The sequence below is a fragment of the Vanellus vanellus genome, assembly GCF_965231255.1.
Source record: "Vanellus vanellus genome assembly, chromosome: 13".
Lineage (NCBI taxonomy): Eukaryota > Metazoa > Chordata > Aves > Charadriiformes > Charadriidae > Vanellus > Vanellus vanellus.
Genome location: NC_138918.1, coordinates 12,489,992 through 12,507,927, shown reverse-complemented (window position 1 = coordinate 12,507,927; position 17,936 = coordinate 12,489,992). Strand labels below are relative to the sequence as shown.

The 17,936-nt window shown below is 45.0% G+C and overlaps 1 protein-coding gene across 1 annotated transcript in view; it reads left to right on the top strand.

Moving 5' to 3' along the window:
- Positions 1-6,323: 6,323 nt before the first annotated feature.
- GALNT10 (polypeptide N-acetylgalactosaminyltransferase 10) overlaps positions 6,324-17,936 on the top strand; it is a gene marked incomplete at both ends in the record, with an annotated part of 84,835 nt that continues 73,222 nt past the window's right edge. The window contains one exon of the mRNA XM_082489859.1: positions 6,324-6,497. Coding sequence (XP_082345985.1) covers positions 6,324-6,497 — 174 coding nt within the window. The remainder of the gene's footprint in view (positions 6,498-17,936) is intronic.

Genomic DNA, 17,936 nt, shown 5'->3' with positions numbered 1-17,936 from the left:
TAAGGGCAGGCTCAGTGCCGTGCCCTCCAGTCGGGCACTTGAGACATCTGCTAGCAGCCACTTCAGCCGCCAAATGCTCATCCGGCAGCATCAGAAATCAATGTCTGCAAGACGTGCCCCAGCAGGATTCATGGGGAAAGAGGGGAGATTCGTATCTTGGGGAGAAGCCTCTACCCCACCCCACCTGCACCGGTTCACCGCCCGGGCAGCAGCAATGCCACCTTCTCCCCAGGGTGGGCACCCCACGGATGACAGGTGAGGGCACCTGCTGGGTGGCTCGGACCCCCTCCAAGGCTGAACATCTCATGCTTTCAATCCACAGGGCTGTAGAAGCAGGAGGTTACCATGAGAAGGGCAGCCCGGGCTCTCCTCGTTGATGACAGTCATTTATTTTCAGTATGAAAAATCCTGAAGCTGACTTTATGGCAGGGGCAGAAGGCAGGGCAGGATCCCGCAGAAGCCATTTGGCATATCTCACTCTGTGCTTAGCCCCAGGCTTGTGCTCTGGGAACACTTCTCACCTTAGAAAGCCCCAGTGTGTCCGGTCCAGCCTTGCCTGGCAGGTCATTCCCTGTGTTTTTGATTCTCCACTTGGGAAGGTGCTTCTTGACATCTGTTCTGAGTTTGGTTCTCCTCTACATTTTATAGCTCTTGTTCATCTCCTCTTGGTGGGGCTGAGTGCAGTAACTTGAGATGGTATTATTCATATCGCTTAAGCTTTTATGCTCTTCACTTAAATTTTCTCATAACCAGCTTTATTTTTCTCTTTCTCCTGGCTATCTCCAAGCATTATTTTAGTGCAGGGTTAAGCATCTTTACCCTTCTTTCCCCTTTCCATAAGGTTATTTTTTAATGGTGTAAGTGGAGTTTATCACACTTAGCAAATAACCCATTAAAGGAGAGCTTGAGCACAGAAGTGTTCTTGATCCACTGCAGATCCACCCTGAAGAAGACCTCAGACCCAAGCGCTGCTCCTCTCATTCCGGAGTGCATCCAGCAAGCTGACAGAAGACCTCTCCTCCAGGTTCAGCTCAGTGATGCACAAACTACTCACGTTCATAGGAAAGCTGCAAACCTCCCTCGAAATCAGCTCTATCTTCCTCTCATATATGCATTGGAGAATGTTTTAAGTTCCTCCTTGCTAAAACCATGCAAGCCCAGGGCGAGCACATTTTGAAAGCTGGTACCTGTTCCAAGCATGAACGGCTGCTACGGGAAACAGTCAAAAAAGTGAGGCTGACGACTAAGATGTTCAAAGCTGCCTTAATTATTAGAGCATGAGCTTCCAAATCCCTCAAGAAGCACAGAAAATGTTGGCCTCAAAAGTTACGGTGTGCTCAGAGAAGCAGGAGCCAGGGAGTTTTGGGGACATCTTGACTGCAGTCTGCCTGGCTGACTCCGTTGGACTTGGAATCAGTCCGATTCATTGCAGCAGCTCTGTATTCAGAGCAGAGGGAGCAGACAAGGCTCATTGCCTATTCCAGCCAGAGAGACTGCAACAACAGTTTCAGTTTTCATTTTTTAAAAAAATAAGATTACTTGAGGAGATGGCCAGGAATAAACCCTCTGTCCCCTCATCCCCAAACTGAGCCCTGCTGATAATTAAGCACAAACTATCAGGGCTGCTTTGGGAAAACAGTGCTAGGACTAAAGCAGCCTGACATGGTTCTGTGCAAGGCTTTGCCTGGAGAATGGGGGTCCTCCCCAACCACCAAAGCCCGGAGGGGAGAGCAGGGACCGTTCAGTCCCTGCAAAGTGCAGCAAGGGCTTTTTCTGCTCAACCAGTAATGGTCCTGCCAGTTGGGCAACTTGACCCAGAGGTGGGTAAGGGATTCAGTTTACTCTTGGGGGAAAAGCACATTTCCATGCAAAGCAAATCTCCGGATACGTTGGTGCATCTGTTTGCAACATGGAATGCATGAGGCTCACATCCCTCCTTGCTTCACTCTCTGTTCCAGTATTTATCCTCCCAGCAAGCCATCGCCGTCTCATCCTCCAGGACTGTGCTTCTACTTAGACATCAGCAATTTCCCCTGCCACAGGTGATCAGTGAAATTACCCACCTGATTTAAGGACAGGGGAGTTAAAAGACTGTTACACTCCGGGAAACTCTTCCAACAGCTTGGTTGCTTTTGCACCTCTCCAAGCTGCAGACAGACCCAGATGCTCCTTCCACTTTGCACCAGGCTGGAGGAGCCACTGCTGGCAACGGCACCACTTTCCAAGCAAGACCCTGAGCATCCTCCAGCAGCATCCAGCTTCAGCCACCTTCTCCTGCCCCACGCTGCTGGGCTCTGCTTGTCCGAAGTAAATGCAGGCAGATTTCCCAATTGACCACAGGGGTTTTGCTTGCTCAGGGAGATCCACTGGGAATATCAGCATTTTTATTTTATTTATTTTTCTGCTAAAAGCTGCACACAGGTCCTTCCTATGCAGATAAACCCCCCAGTCAGTCATGCCATAGATAACTCCGTACTTAGCTTCCCAGCCAGGGTGCAAGGATTCACGGATGTTGATGCTGTCTCTCCATCCCTGGGAGGGATGGGGAGAGGGTTGGTTTCCCTCCCACAGTGCCAGGGCTTGCAATTTCTTTTTAAAAGCCTATAATCATCCTCACTTCTGTGAGCTATTCAAGCATTTGCATTGTTTCATAGCATCTCGAGTGCCGGCTGGAAGCAGCTCCAGGTTTCGGGGGAGCCCAGCAGGACTGCTGTGGGGGCCGTGATGGCGGGAACCCCCCACTGAGCTGCAGAGGAGGGCTGTGCTCCTGCCAACAGGTGAGCTGGTTCCTGGGCATTGCCTTTTATCAGGAACGAAAAAGAAAAATGGGGGAAAAAACCCAACAAATCAATTCTGTTCACATGAGAATTGAGCTGAAAGGATAAAGAAATGCCATGGAAAAGCAAGTCCGGGTGTGACACAGCCACGGCTGAGATTCATTCATTTTTAAAAATATTTTTTTTCTTTTCTCCTCCTGGTTAAAAACAAGGTTTGCAGAAAAGAGAAAGCATCACCCAGCATACAAACATCTATCTTAAAACCCTCCCAAAGGATAAGCAGAGGAGTTGACTTTCCCTAAGGGTGCAGCTGTCTGACACAGGGAACAGTGTGAACACAGAGACCTGGACCGGAGTTTCCCTCTCCATCCCCCAGAGTGGCAACACGTACCTGTAGCATCCGTGAACCCAAGAAAAAAAACTTGCATGATATTTCGCTCCCCATTTCCCCTTTGCTATTAGAGGCAGATATGCCATCCCTCTGGCAGTATTTTCTTCCTCTAACCTGTGCCATTTGGCTGGCAGAGCAGATGGGGGCACAGAAAGCCGGGTCTTGTCTCACTCATGTCCACTCATCAAGAGAGAGGGGATCCCATAACTGTTCAGCTCTCTTGCAGGGATGCAAAGGACGTGCTGCTTTCCATTATCCACTCCAGCAGGATTCCCAGGATCAGAATCCAGCCCTTCACATGAGTCAGTCCTTGCCCTGAGGAGCACCAGAAGGCAGGAGAGCACTGATTCCCTCCTGATGCCATCTTGTTTCCATGCTGTCATGCCATCTGTGGGCTTTATCCCAGGAACTCCTGTCACATCCACTCCCGTTAGCATTTTGCAATGCTCTCTTGCCCTCTCCCAGCATCTGCTGACCAAGTTCCTCTGCCCACCCCAGCTCCCCATCCTTCATCCAAGGTTTCATCATGCCGCTACCCACTTTTCCTGTGCTCTGCCCTGCAGCATCTCAACATGAGCTGCAAATCAGGCAACCCAGCTCGCTAGCAAAGAGAGCTTCCAAATGGGGATTGAGCTGCTGTTAATTTATCCTGTATTTGTTTTGAAAAGATGCCTTTGGAAGGTACACCATTTCCCTTTCCATTTAGAGGCTTAACAGCCACAGGCTTTCTTCTTTCTCAGAAACATAAATCCATGTTTATTTTGCAAATATCCAATTAATCCCCCAGGCATTGCATCCAACAGGCCAAAATCAGAGCTCTGTCTCCACCAAAACACTTCAGGAGAAAGAGGAGAGGGAGAAATGCTGGAGCTTTAATAGAAGAAACACATCTATTTATTTGGGACCTAGGCAGCTTGTGGGCTATAAATGATTTTACTTGGTAACCCCAATGGGATTCACTCTGTCTTAAAGTGGGAAGGAAAGACTTGGAGCATCCTTTTCCAGTGTGACCACCGAGGAGCAGCCAGTCTTCAATTCCTACGAAGCTCTTCAGAGGGTTTGATTGTTCAGGATGCTCTCAAATACAAAATACTGATCTACCTGCAGCACGAGCCGTATTCTGTTCCCAGCTAAAACTTGTGCAACTCTGCCGAAGTCAATTTATGAGGCAAACATTTAATTTAGCAAGCAGGCACACAATCCTAAATTTAAACATATGTCAAACCAGCTAGTAGCTTTGTTTTAATTAACTCTCAAACTTTGCGGCTGTCATTTCTTTATATAAATGAGGATGTTCTGCCAAGGGCAGGCTGTAATCCTGTGTGCATACCTACGAAACCGCCTGCTATTTCACGATCACTTTTCGAAGAGCTCTTGCAGAGGCAAGGGGATGTGGATGTTATTATAAGGGTCCATATGGCAGTACGCTGGCGCTGCAGTATTAAATCAGAGGCATTGTAGCTTTCCAGCCTAGATTCTCACAGTACCAGGTAACGTATATGTAGCTTTATTGTTGTACAATTTTAGTGGCTATGCATTATTCAACAGCGGCCAAAGTCTCTGTGCTGCCGGAGGTGAGTCAGTGATGATAAAGGGAATACATTTTGCTCTAAAGGCAGGAGCAAAGGGATTTCACGGGTCGGTATCTTCTCCACCCACGGAGGAACAATGGAAGCATTAACATTTCTAGTAAAGAAATCAGCTGGCAACAAATTCTCATCGATAGTTAAAATGAAAATACAACCTGCCTTAACATGTAGTTAGAGTTAGGAACTGTAACCTACTCTCTAAATTAAATGCTTTCCTGGATAATTTGGCTATGGCAGCAGGCACTGAAATCTGCTGGAAGATGCCATCTAGTGGGTTATGGAAGTTTATTTAAGTTTAAATCCACTTGCTTGTGTGGAGCGAGGGTGGCAAGAACTGCAGACGCTGGGGTTTTCAGAGACTTTCTGTTGTTGTTTTTCTAAGAAATAAGAATTTCCCTGTGGGGGTTTACAAGGGAAGAGACCTAATATTTGTTTTTGCTAGTCTCCCCAGCAGAGCACTGGACCATCACAGCTTTGCTATTGACATTAGCCAAGCCACACGGCCATTCCGCTGGCAGGGCCTCTTCCTAATCACAAGGGCTGTTTGCTCTTCACTTAAGAAATAAATCCACTCCTCATTTTTGAAAAGCTCTACTGCCGTTGTTTTCTTCTTATAAAAAAGAACAAACCAAAACCCACCATCCCGTGCCTATAAATTATCTAGTTTATGGTACAATGGAAGCTGCCTAGTCAGTACCCAAATGAACAGCACTCCTTTTTAATAGGAGCCATCACCAGGGACCTGATTTGGAGCAATCCCGCCGGTGGGTAAGGTCAGGTAAGGGGATCGATGGCATCTCCGTCCGTGGAGCCCTGTGTCTGTGGGGACAGCTGCAGCCCTTGGGGAGCACCTACACCCCTTCAGGCTGCTCTGCCCCCATCCCCCGCAGACCCTGGCCCTAGCCCAGGCCCTGGGCCCCGTGTAACCCCGGGGGCCGATTCCTTCTCGCCGTTCCCCCCGGCCGGTCTCCTCCGGTACCGGCCCCGTCCCAAGTTGCTCCATCCCTTGCAAACCCCTTATAATTTTTTAGGGAGAGCATCAGCCGGTGCCGAGCGCCTGCTCCCCCCGCAGCGCCCCGCCAGCTCCCACCGCGGGGGCCGTCGCTTAATGAGCGTGGTTAATGCCGCTGGGCTGCTAATTGCGGAGCCTCCCTGGAGCAATTAACCACCCCCCACCGACCGCCGGTTCGGAGCCCGCTCCCGCCGCGCCCACCCAGGCCCCCGCCGGTGCCATAGCCTCCTTCCAGAGCCGTTATTAGAGAGTCATTAAGGGAGGAGAGTCATTAGCGGGGAGCGAACTGGGCGGGGGGAGCGGAGGAGGGGGCGTGGTTTCGGCGGGGCGGGGCCGCCCTCCGGCGGCGATGGGCGGGGCGTCCGAGGCCACGCCCACTCCCCCCCGCGCGCGCGGAGCGGAGCGGAAGTGCTGGAGTTGCCGCCCGCCGCTGCCGCCGCCGAGCGCGCGGGGGAAAGTTGGGCTCCCTCAGGGCGGCGGCGGGGGCGGCCGGGCCGGGCCGCGCTCCCTCCTCCCCTCCCTGCTCCGTCTCCTCCTCCCCGGCGGTGGCTCCGATGCGGCGGAAGCAGAAGCGGCTGCTGCAGGCGGTGGGGCTGGCGCTGGCCGCCCTCGTCTTCTTGCCCAACGTGGGGCTCTGGTCCCTCTACCGCGAGCGGCAGCTGGAGGGCGGCGGGGCGGCCGGCGGGGAGGGGGCCGCCGCAGGGCCGCCGGGGGCAGCGGCCGGCGAAGCGCCGGTGAGTGGCGGCGGGGTGGGGTTGGGGGAAACGTGGGGTGTGGGGGCTGAGCGGCCCCTCGTGTGCGTTGGGGGGGGTGAGGGGTTGTCTGCCGTGGGAGTGGGAGCAGCCGCCTTCCCGTGAGGTGAGGGCGGGAGGATTCGTGTGGGGATGGGTGCGCCCTTCTCCCGTGGCACCGGGGGGAAGCCTCGGCAGTGGCTGGGGAGGGGGGGCGAGAAGCAGCAGCCGCCCCTCGTAGAGGAGGAGGAGGAGGGAGGGGAGGCGAGGCGAGGCGAGGCAGAGGAGAGAGGGGGGGAAACGGGGGGCTCCTGTGCCCCTGAGGAAGAAGCTGTTTTTCTGTAGCCGGTGTCTGGGTTGGAGGGGGAACGCGAGTACTTTCTTGGCAGTTTGCGGCTGCAGGGACCGGAGGGTCTGCTTTCCTTTTTTTGGCTGAGCTTGGTAAGGGAATAAAGCGAGGTCTTTGCTCGTTGCTCCAAGGAATAAGGGAGGGGAGCTTGTCCCATCCTTGCAAAGAGGAGGACTGTAATTCGGTCTTCCAAGGGTGCGCCTTCTGTGCCATTTCTCTTTACCTGCCTTGGAAAGGTACGGGGGAATGAACATCACCCGTTACCTCTGGGTCCCCGCAGAGCTTAAGGCAAGGGCTCACAGAAAGTACCAGGTGGAGCTTGAAGATTATGGCTGTGTACTGATCCTCCTTTGGGGAAAGGGGAGTGGATAACTCTTCTGAAGAGAGAGGCAGAGGATGCCTGCTGGATACGTGGCCTGATGATATTGCAGCACATGACTGCATTCCTTTCTTGTCCCGCTGGTGTAGTAGTAAATTTACCAGACAAACCCTTCTGCTTAGCGTGCGAGACAGGAAGGCTAGATCACCCAAATTAGACATTTGGAAGCTCAGTTTAGCTGCGTTTACTTTTGGCTTTGTAATTACTTTATCCCCTCATGGGTTTGGCTTTGTACCATTAAGAATGATTGGGACTTGAAAGCTTGAAATGTCAGTGTGTAACTATCAGTTCAGCTGCCACTCTACAAGGCTCTGCTTGTTCAAAACCACTTAAAACTCTTAATTGTCTAAATCTTTCCCTCCTTGGAGAAGCAGGGAAACCTACTGTGGCAATTTCTGCTCTGAGGGAGAGAAAGCTCTCAAAAAGAGGTATAGTCAAACTGAGGCTGAGCTTCCTTCCCAGAAAAAAACGTTTTTGTTTTCAAATTCAAGCATTTAGTGCAAGTCCAGGTATAGCCATGATCATATCCTTGTAATATCCCACACCTGATAAGAGAAGGGGTCAGCTGTTACCTGCCATAACACATAAATTTGTAGCAGATCCTCAAATCTGCACAGAAATCCCTTTAACGTACACAGTGATCATTATCTGCCTGGAGTTCCTGATGTTACTGCCTTATGCTTGTATTTCTGTTGGGTGCAGGGAACCTATTTTGCATGATTGATAAATATCAAGCCTGTAGTCCACTGCTCCATAGCTTCACATGGTATGGTGTTATGGCGAAACGAAGACCATCATAAAATCGCGTGTCTTCCAGAGGTTATGAGGAGGAAGTTGGTAATTATTCTTAGGAGCCTTCAAAGATGAAGGTAGCGGTTTGTTCTACTTAAATCTGTAAGTGATGAAAAAACAGCTACAAGTTGACTTTTTATTTTTGGTCTTCCAAAATTGCCCTTGTACTGTGGGCTTTGGGTAGCTGTAAGCCAGGCAGTTCCTACGGTGCATCATTGCTGATTTCTGTGTATGTTCAGTGTTCTCAGTATTTAGATACCCTGTATTGCCTGTGTTGTACAGAATGTTAACTCCATTTTTCTATATGTCTGTTTAAAGTATGGCAGCTGTCAATAAATGGAGATCTGCTTTTTTTTTGATGGTGTGTTGAGCTGGGCAGGAAATGTCTGTGCAGCTTATGGGAGAATTCACAATAAAACCTCTCTGCACTTGTGTAAATCAAAGTTACTGGGTTTTAGGCTGAAGGCTTCATCTTCCAGTCTAATTAATGTGGAGTTATGGGCTGCAGTGGGTCTGTGTGTGAAGATATAATTGCATCGTATGCCTGTTTTTTTGAAGGATTGGGCCCTGAAATGATAGCTCCTGTTATACAGAGCAAGGAAAAACATACCCTAAAGGACAACTGGCTGTCTTGATAAAAATTTCAGATGAAGCAGAATAAAGACAAACCAAATGTTTGGGTTTTTTGCTGTTGTCATAATCTGCCAGCTGACTGCCGAGAGTTTTTTTTTGGGCACCCTCAGGTTCAGTGGTTACAGCCTTTCTTCCTTGGCCATGACAAGCATTCATGATTTTTGTCCTACTAATCAACTTCCAGCTTGTAAATGAGTATGCTGTTTGTCTGCTTGTTCATGAAGCCATTCGGTACAGCTGACTTCTTAATACCAAAACTCTAGATGATAGGAGGCTATATCATAAAAAATTATATTTGTAGCACTCAGAAAAGATATTCTTGTGTTTCTGGCTTTAATTTGCCTTTTTGTGTAGGCTAATCTTTGAATTGAGGACATTTCGGATGTGATACAGAATTGAGCTTTTCAATGAAATCTCTGTCCAGGCTCATTCTTTCTCTTTAAATGGTGCCTGCTGTTTCAGTCAGTAACTTTATCTTTCAGAGTAACAGCAAAAGGAGGGGAAAGGTTTTAAGAAACAGCTGAATTAAAGCTATAAAGCAATTCCTAGAACATAGAGTTGTGATGCTAAAATTTTGGAGTTTAAAACCTGCTAGGAGTTTGTTTTGTTGTCTGTCTTGTGCTGCGTTACCTTCAAAACGGCAATATATCAGTGTGGGTGATTTTGCCTTATTTAATCTTTCTAGTGCCTGAAACAAACGTGTCAGAAAATTAAGCAATCGGAAGCTGTGTAAATATATTCTAGGAAAGATTATGCTAAATGGTTTCTGCCGAAGTGCCTAGGCAGCTAATTGCTTCTGTATTTACATGTTCAGGGGAAACATTATGGTGGCTGAAAATAATGTATTGCTTTAATAAGGTGGATTAGGTCTGGTTCTTTCCTTCTGCCTTTGGGTTTGTTCTGTAGCACTGCTGGGTGCTTCTTGCTCCTCAGAGAAGGGATGGCCTCAAGTCATCAAGGTCTTGGCCTCAAGGTCGTGCTGCAGATCTCTTTAGAAAAGCTGATGTGTTGAGTTACTCTTCACTACAGCTGCATGTTCAGAAGTGTCCTTTATCATTGTGTATGTACAGTTGCTCATCAGATGATATGAACTGGGAAGTCTTTTTTTTTTTTCTTGGTGTGTATAACAGGTTTGGCTAGTGTTGTGGCTTTAAATGGGGATGATGGTATCGAGGTACTAAAGTGTTTCTGCTGACAGCAGAAATATTAGCTTAGAAGCTTATTATACTTCATGATTGTACTTTTTTACTCACCAGTATGCTTGTATCAGTATGCTCATGTAATGCAGATTGACTTTTGCGTCTTTTAATCTTTTTTGTTTTTTCTTAACAAGTATTCAATAGGTAAAACCGTATGATCTCTAGAAGAGAGAAAAAGAAGAGAAATGCAGCTATTCCTTTTGTCTTGTGAATCTCTGCTGTCTGCCTCAGAGGCTGTTGGACATCCTCAGCTGAAATGTTCAACTGATGTGTAGTCCTTCAGTACATAAAACACAGATGAGTTAAGTTTGTGGGCTAGTGGTTTATACTTGGGCTAATGCAAGTATTTACGTGACTTCTAATGCTCTGCAGAGATACTACTCTGTAGCTGTCTGGTCAGGCTGGATATCCACACCCAGTGTGATACCTGGTGTTATGGGAATGTGATGTTTGAACCCAGAGAGATACTAAGCTTGAACATCTCTTTCTTTGAATTGCTGGCTAAAAGCGTTGTAGCAAATTAGCAGCCTTTCATTGCATGCGTTTTTGTCTGATATGATGCATGCTTTATGGAGTCACCCTGTAGCTTGTTGTAGTAGTAATTTGTGCTCTATAAATTCGCTCGCGAACATGATGGAAGTATATAAATCACATAGGTGATTGTGTGGTGCCCTCTGCTGCCAGCCGGCTGAAGTGGGATGTACCTGCCTGCTGGTAGGTTGTGAATGAGAAATCAACTGCAAACTTGTGAGTGAAAAATGGTTTGTGAGAATGGTCCTCTTGGAAAGTTTGGGGTTGTAAACTTTGCCTTCAGTGCAATTAAGCTTAAAGTTTCCAGCCGGTAGTGCTGAAAGTGTAGCTCTGATGATGAGCTGATTGGGGAGCAATGCTGTGCTGCCTTCCAGACTGCTGCTGCTGCTGCTTGTGTCCTCCTCAGCGGACGAAGATGATCGGCTTTGCCATTCTGACCTGGGGGCAGCTATGAAGCTGTCAAGGATTGTCAGCTTCATGTTGCAGCTGGCGAAAGCTAATAAGGAAGAGGATGGTTTAGCAGACTGTGCTGCCAAGGCTGGGGTGGGAGGAGAAGGGCTTGGGAGAAGTGAGAGGAAAACCTTTCTGCTCTCTGCCAGCCAGAGGTAAATAAAACAACTAACTTACCGTACTTCCTATGCAGATTTCTTTGGCAATTAGACTTGTCGTGCCCTAGATCTTGCTACTGCTGTTGAACTCTGGGGCTTGGCTCCTCGCAGACCTCTTGGAAACTGCTGTGTTGGCAGTTGTATTTGCTTGTCACTCATCTGCTGATATATAAGCTTTGCAAAGTTTGCTTTTATTGGTAAACAAAGTGTAAAACAATTGACATCTAAGGACTGAAGTGCAAATGCTAGAGCTGGAAGAGCCTGTTATAAGAGTGATTTCCAGTATGGGCTACTCTAAAATTGATCAGTGCATTTGTGAAACTTGCAGGTTTTCCTTGACTAGATAATTGTGGACCACGCTTCTGATTAGCAAAGTGAGCTGTAGTGAGCATGAAGTGGTTAAACCATCTCACAGCTGTGAAGTGCAAAGTAAAATTTGGAAAATATGTTTATTTCAGTGGTCTTCATTCAGGGTCTCATTATTCCTCCTGGTGATCTTCACTGTAACGGCAACACAGAGCTGAATGAACAAATGGGCTGTATTCTAGGTTTCCTATGCTGTGTGAAAATAAAAGGTTTATTATACCTACCCCCAAAGAAGAGCAAGTATGTATTGTGGAGGAGGTGCTCCTGTTATCAGACAAGTGGTTCTGTGTTTTGCCATTCAAATGTGCTCTGTATGCAGTTCTTAATAGCTGCAACGGTTACCTTTCTTCAGGTAAGGACGATTTCAGCAGGAAAACTTTTTGGCTCCTGGTATCTGGATGGCTTTTTAGGTTAGTGGTGAAAACCATAATCATAGTGATCTCCACAGCTGTGCATTTTTCCTGTATGAATATGGATCAATTTGTGAAAGATAGCAAGATTTAAGAGCAACTATAGTTACAAATTTCATGGCAGATGACTGCCATGCATTTGACCAAGTGGGCTGATAAGCTAATGGGAAGTTTCTTGCCACCAGTGAGGAGTGTTGGTGAAAGTAGGCAGGAAAATGCTATCAACTGGACTTTCAGTTATATAGTATCATCTTCCACTCCCTGTTTAAATACAGTTACAGGCATCACTATAAAAAGATAAAGAACTGCAGTTAGCCTTCCTGTTACTTTGTATTTGCCTCCCTGTGGAGCCAACTGTAACCTTACATCGCATGAAAACAGACCCTGTCTAACTTAAACTTTGAGGAAATTGTTATCCGGGTGTAAAAGCAATCTGCATGCTGCTCCTGTTTCTTTGCAATCTTTTCCTATACCAGGCAACACAGGCAGGTAGTCTTCGGCTTCCTTATGGAAAGTGAAGAGCTGATGGGGTGCGTTAGGAGGTTGTAGGAGGTATTCCACTGTGTGCTTGAAATATCAATTGTGCTGCAGAAATTTGTTTTGATCCACTGTGAAAGCAGGCATTTTAACCTGCTAGCTTGGTATCCTGTTGACTTTAGCAGAGCTGTCATTAGTAGGCTTTTATGGAGTGCACCTTAACTGGAGTGCACTGTGCTGAGTTTCATGGTACTTCAGGATGGTATAAATGCTTATGTAAAGCTGCTGGGATATTTACCATCAGAGGACTGTCTCTCTCTGTCCATCGTGCTTCATGTGTTCCATCCTGTTAACTCTGTAGAGTAACCTCTAAGTTACTCCACTTTAAATTGTTTGATAGTAGCATGAATAATGCATGATACTGTGTAGACAGACACGGGGAGAAGTGGCTTCAGTGACTTTGTGCATATGAAATCTTTTAACAGTAGTAGGTACTCTCAGGTTAAGTGACCCGAGTGTATGTCTAGGTTTTCCTCTGAATCGCCTTTACTAGAAAACAGGAAAGGAATTTTCCCATAGCTGAATGGATTAAAAACTGGCTATTCTGAGGGGATACACTGTGATGGCAAGCAGATGTTAATGATTATTTAATAATAATTCATTTGAATATTATTTAAATGGTGCTTCAGTCAGACTGAGGTAGATTGGTTTAAAGCTGAATAGTTACTTCCTACATTTGCACTTTGCCTTAACTTGAGCTAATGTCCCAAATCGGAAGGGTTTTGGTTAGTCCTAGTGCAGTTTGGCCGCCCACATATTCCTTCTAGATAAAGCTTGTACTGTGATTCCTCTGCTTCTAGAGAGAAGTAGAAGACATTCTGACTTGACTGCAGGTCCCAGATTGTTTGCAAAACTGATAGCTGTCAGTGGGAATTTTTAGCAGTTAACAGAAAGTGTGAATCTGTTTATCAGTTTTCACAGACTCCTGAACAAATCCTGACGCTCGAGTCACTTTCAGGAGTATAGCAGCATGATGCTTTATTTCCAAATCCAGGGATAATAGCCCCTCCCACTTCTAACTTAAATTTGTTTGTGTTTTACTTTTGGACTGCCTTTCATCTTGTTTGTGATGAATTCTCTGTTGTCTCTTTAAGAGTCTACTTGTGGTTTTACCTTCAGATCTGGCATGCTGCTCATGGCTTCTTACAGCCTAGGGAGCTGGGAAGTGTTACTGGTCCTGCTTTGTTCAACACGAAGCCTAACCTCTCAGTGGTAATGGTATCTTTTCTATCAGTGTAACTGACGCTTGTGGTATTTCCTGCATTTTGTTACCCTAGCTAGATGGTGGATAGGTAACAAGGAAGGGAGTGTTTATCTACACAGCTTTGTTAAGAATATAAGTAGCACTGGATATCAAATTATGGCTGATTTGTCAGACTGTGCCTCTTTTGTTAGATTTAAAGGGTCTGGCAAGTGGTTGGAGAAAGCTACAGATAAGTAAATCAATATGTAGCACAGTTAAGTTGCCAGGCAGCCCTCCTTCTCAAATGCCTGGGTGGAAGAGTAACTTCTCTTGCGTCTGAGATCTGCTGGCAGTTCTGCATCCAAAGTCCTGTGCAGCCCCTAAATTATAAGAAATATGTCATTTGACATGTCTCCTTATTGTTCATAAACTTGATAAAGCTTTAAATCACAGCTTCAAAGAAGGAAGGACTACCATTTCTTGTTCCTTAAGTTTGTTTTTCTTTCTAAATAATTAGCTCTTTTCTCTGCCCTTTTGCAGTTCCTCTGTTTTCTCTAATCTTAGCTCCAGGGTTAAAAGAGAGCTCTCTAGAGCATATATCTATAATTAAGGCTTTTTAACCACAGTTACAGTGGAGTATAAGCAGTGCTCTGGTGTTGCCGATACCCAGGGAAGAAACTTGCTTCAGTATAAAAGCTGTTGATGTTGTAACTGGACTCTGTTATCCTAGTCATGGAATTCCCTCTGATACTACTTCATGCCTTTCCACTTTAAGTTATCTTTCTAAGATTGATGACCATTAATGGCATATCTTCTGTAGCTCACAAGGATAAAAATATTGTATTTATTCTCCTGGTCATTTTCCTAGAAACACAGGCTGCCAGCTATTGTGAGTAGTGTCCCTCATGAGTTTATTCAGAAAACTCGAGGAAACGTCATCCAGCTCATTTCTAAAGTCTGAATTCTTTAGGTCTTACTCTGTTCAGGCATCTGAACTGAAACATAGCTTTCATAAACTGCATTGATGGTTGGTGGCATTCAACAGACTTCTCTTTGGAGGTCATGATATAAACATGTGAATGTGTGGCCACCAACATGAGTCAGGGATTAAATTGCTCACTTAGTCTAGGTGGTTTTGGAGGTCTTACAACTGCAGTGAACAAGAGCATGCTCAGAGGCAATTACTAAACAGTAGCTGATGGCTTAAAATTTGCAACCTACAAAACTTAGTTTATATTACTATATCTTTTGCTTTTCAGTACTACTGAGTTGAACTGAAATGATAAGCAGTTTAAACATATCAAGGGTTTAAAATGGAAACCCTATTTTAAGCGAGTTGGTGTAACTCCTGTGGGTATTACCATTCTTTCCTTGGCCAGAAATAGAAAGCAAAGGAAAGGAAGGAGGATGGAGTCAGCGAAGGCTTGGCTACATAGCACTGCCCAACCTGATGGAGAAGTTCACTCTTAACGTTTATTTGGTGACTGTGTCTTCCAGTCTCAACTCCTTATTAATTTTTCAGCTGTAATACTTTTTTTTCCTCCCAATTAGCACAAGTAGAAGAAAGCAACTTCTAAGAAAGTGTCTTTCAAAAAGTGAATGCTGGCATCCTTCCCTGTTAAGCTGAGCATTGCCTCTGCAGCGAGATAACTAATTTCTGTTTAAAGTGTCTCCCCTCAACACTAACATGTATTTCTCACATGGATATCATGTGTAGCTGATGTAGCAGTAACCTGACACATTTCCTTAATGTAGCTTTCAAGTAGAGGACTTAGCCCATTCTGTGTGGTTGTGGTTCACGAGTTGACTGCTAAAGTCAAACTTCCAAAAGGCATTTCAAAGTATTTTTTTAAATGCACAGAAACTGCCAATGGCCAACCAAGGGGTTAAGTTTAAAACAAATGTTGAAGGGCGGTTTTCCAGGTACAAATATTTGAACTTGTGTCTTAAACTTGGATGTATGTAAATGAACTCTGTCTTCCTGCTGTAGAGCTATTTGGTAATAAAAATAAGGGATTTGCAGAAAAACAGTAAATCAGTCTGTCTCCTGCAAGAACTTTCTGGATGCATGAAATCTTCCTTCTTGTTTGACTGCTCTCCCTTTCCAAAAATCTGATTGGAATGACATTTTGTCTTTGTCGGTAATGTTTTAGGGCTTTGTCAGATCTTATCGGGAAACACTGTCAGCTGTCCCTCCTGCATGCAGAGCTGCTTTGCTTCTGCCCTCTTGAACAACTGTGTTTACAAGATTAAGTTATGAAAAGTTCTGCTCTGCTTGATCTCTAAAGCCTAAAATCCTTTGCTTGCAGTTATGTGTGCAAGCTAGGGTGACTTTTCAAAGGAAAGTCATCCTCTTCTCTGTCCTTGCGTATGATTATTTGGAAGATCTCACATTTAAAACCTCTGGTAGTCAGTCTTAGTTTTTTTCTCAGTGGAAGATGGCGTAAGCTTCTCTTTGCATAAATTACTTTGACTTGTGTTCAAATTCATTTGGGAAGTTACTTTTACCAAGTTCATGACACTAGCAAGAAAACAATTTTTCTCCATGATGAAAAAGAGGTAATTTTTTTCTTTCTTGAGCTTGCCTAACATTTCTCAGCCTTCAGATGAAGTCCAAAGAAGACATTTTCACAGAGACTAGTAAGCATGAGCTGTTGCTTAATAAATAAAACAGGTGAAACAGAGTTTGAATGTTCTTAATGTTTAGACCAAAGTTTTCAAAGATGTCTTAGAATGTGATGTTCCTTTGAAAAATAAGAATCTTAGTGACTTTGATCTAGGGTATGATACAAAAATAACCACATAACCAGGTCTGGCATTCCGTAAGATTTTTTTGTTTTGTTTTCTCTTTTTTATATTATTATCTTTTAAAGAGTGAGCAGCTCCTTCACTTCTGCTTAGACTGACTTTAATCTTAACTCTGCTTCCTTGGAAGTGGCTCTCTTTAGAGACTGTACTTTCAGCTCAGATAAGTAACAGTAAAATATGTTCCGTCGCTAAAGAAAATCAGAACCCCAAAAGCTAGACAAATACAGACATAACTGTGTTGTAAGGGGCTTCAGTTAGGCAAGTAAGTTATTTTCTGTAATATTACAGAAGGTCACTTAAACTTAGCCTGACTGTCAGTTCATGTTAGCCACTATGTAACAGGATTATTCTGGATCTCAAAAATAAGTGAACCCTGTGATTATCTTCTGTCTTCTCATTTATCTTCCAGGTGGCCTGTTGCCAGGGTTTAGTGTGTGATAGCCAAGTAATAAGGAATAACCCTTTTTTTTTCCCACTCCTGCTTATTTTAGTTTCGCTGATCCACCAAATACATTCTGGACTGCCACTTCTCTTTGATTCTCAGGCTGCGACTTACCGTGTTGGAAATATCTAAAAGTCCTATTGCTGTTTTGCTGTTGCAGGCTGCCTGATTTTTTTTTTTTTTTTGCAGCTGTTTTGGAATCTGATTCAAGGTACTAATTTAGCCTGGGGAAAAAAAAATCTCCCTTCAGAAAACCAGCATCTGTTCACAGGTCTTGTTCACAGCAGCAAAGAAGTTATATTGGTCCAATTAAACTGTTTGGAATGAGACTTCTCAAAATTATTTTGCTTGCCTGATTCTGAGGGCATGGAAGTAATCTGCTAAAACATCTGCAAAGTATTGGAAGACCTGGGGGTTTGATATAGAAACTGGCAGAAGTGTATTTGGGTATAGGTACGGAGACGAGAGGACTATCCAAGTTATCATTGTTGCCATTTTCCTGCTGTTACTGCTGATTTTTTGGAAATGTGGTTCTTTTCCCCATTCTGCCTCAGATTGTTTCTGGTCTGCAGATGTGGCTTGTGCACTCTGCAAATGGGGATGTGGAAGATTGGAAAAGTCTCATCTGCAATGTGTGAAGGTCCTACTTGTGTTGTCCTTGATTTTGATTGCTGCAGAGAATCTGTGTGTAAAAGATAATAGGTTTTCTTTCACTGTAGTTTCATGTTTTCAGCAAATAGGAACTTGGGCCAGCTGACTACAGAAAGAGAGTCCTTGGCAAAGCCATTACAAACTAACAAGAAAGTGTCACAAACCTTCATCTGTGCCAAGACCCATTTCCTTGCATTTTGGCCAAAGCTGTTACCAGCATAAACTAATACTGGTTATCATGGGGGAAAGGCCTAAACTCTGGAAACAAGTGATGTCTTGTGGCTTTCCAAGTGCTGATATTTTTATAGTAAGAGGCTGCTCATAGCAGAAATGCATCTGAGAAGCTGTGAACTGATGCACGTGAGCAGAGAACGCCAGTGTTGCTGATAAATTAGCTGGGAATTGTCAGTCACATAAAAGAACTCAAGTATTGGCTTAACCTGAAAATGTTAAATAAAATATAAAACCTACATATTTTCTCTCTGGATATTTGAAAACAATAACAAGTCATCTGAAAATGTGTTTTTTAAAATTATTTCTAGAGGGTA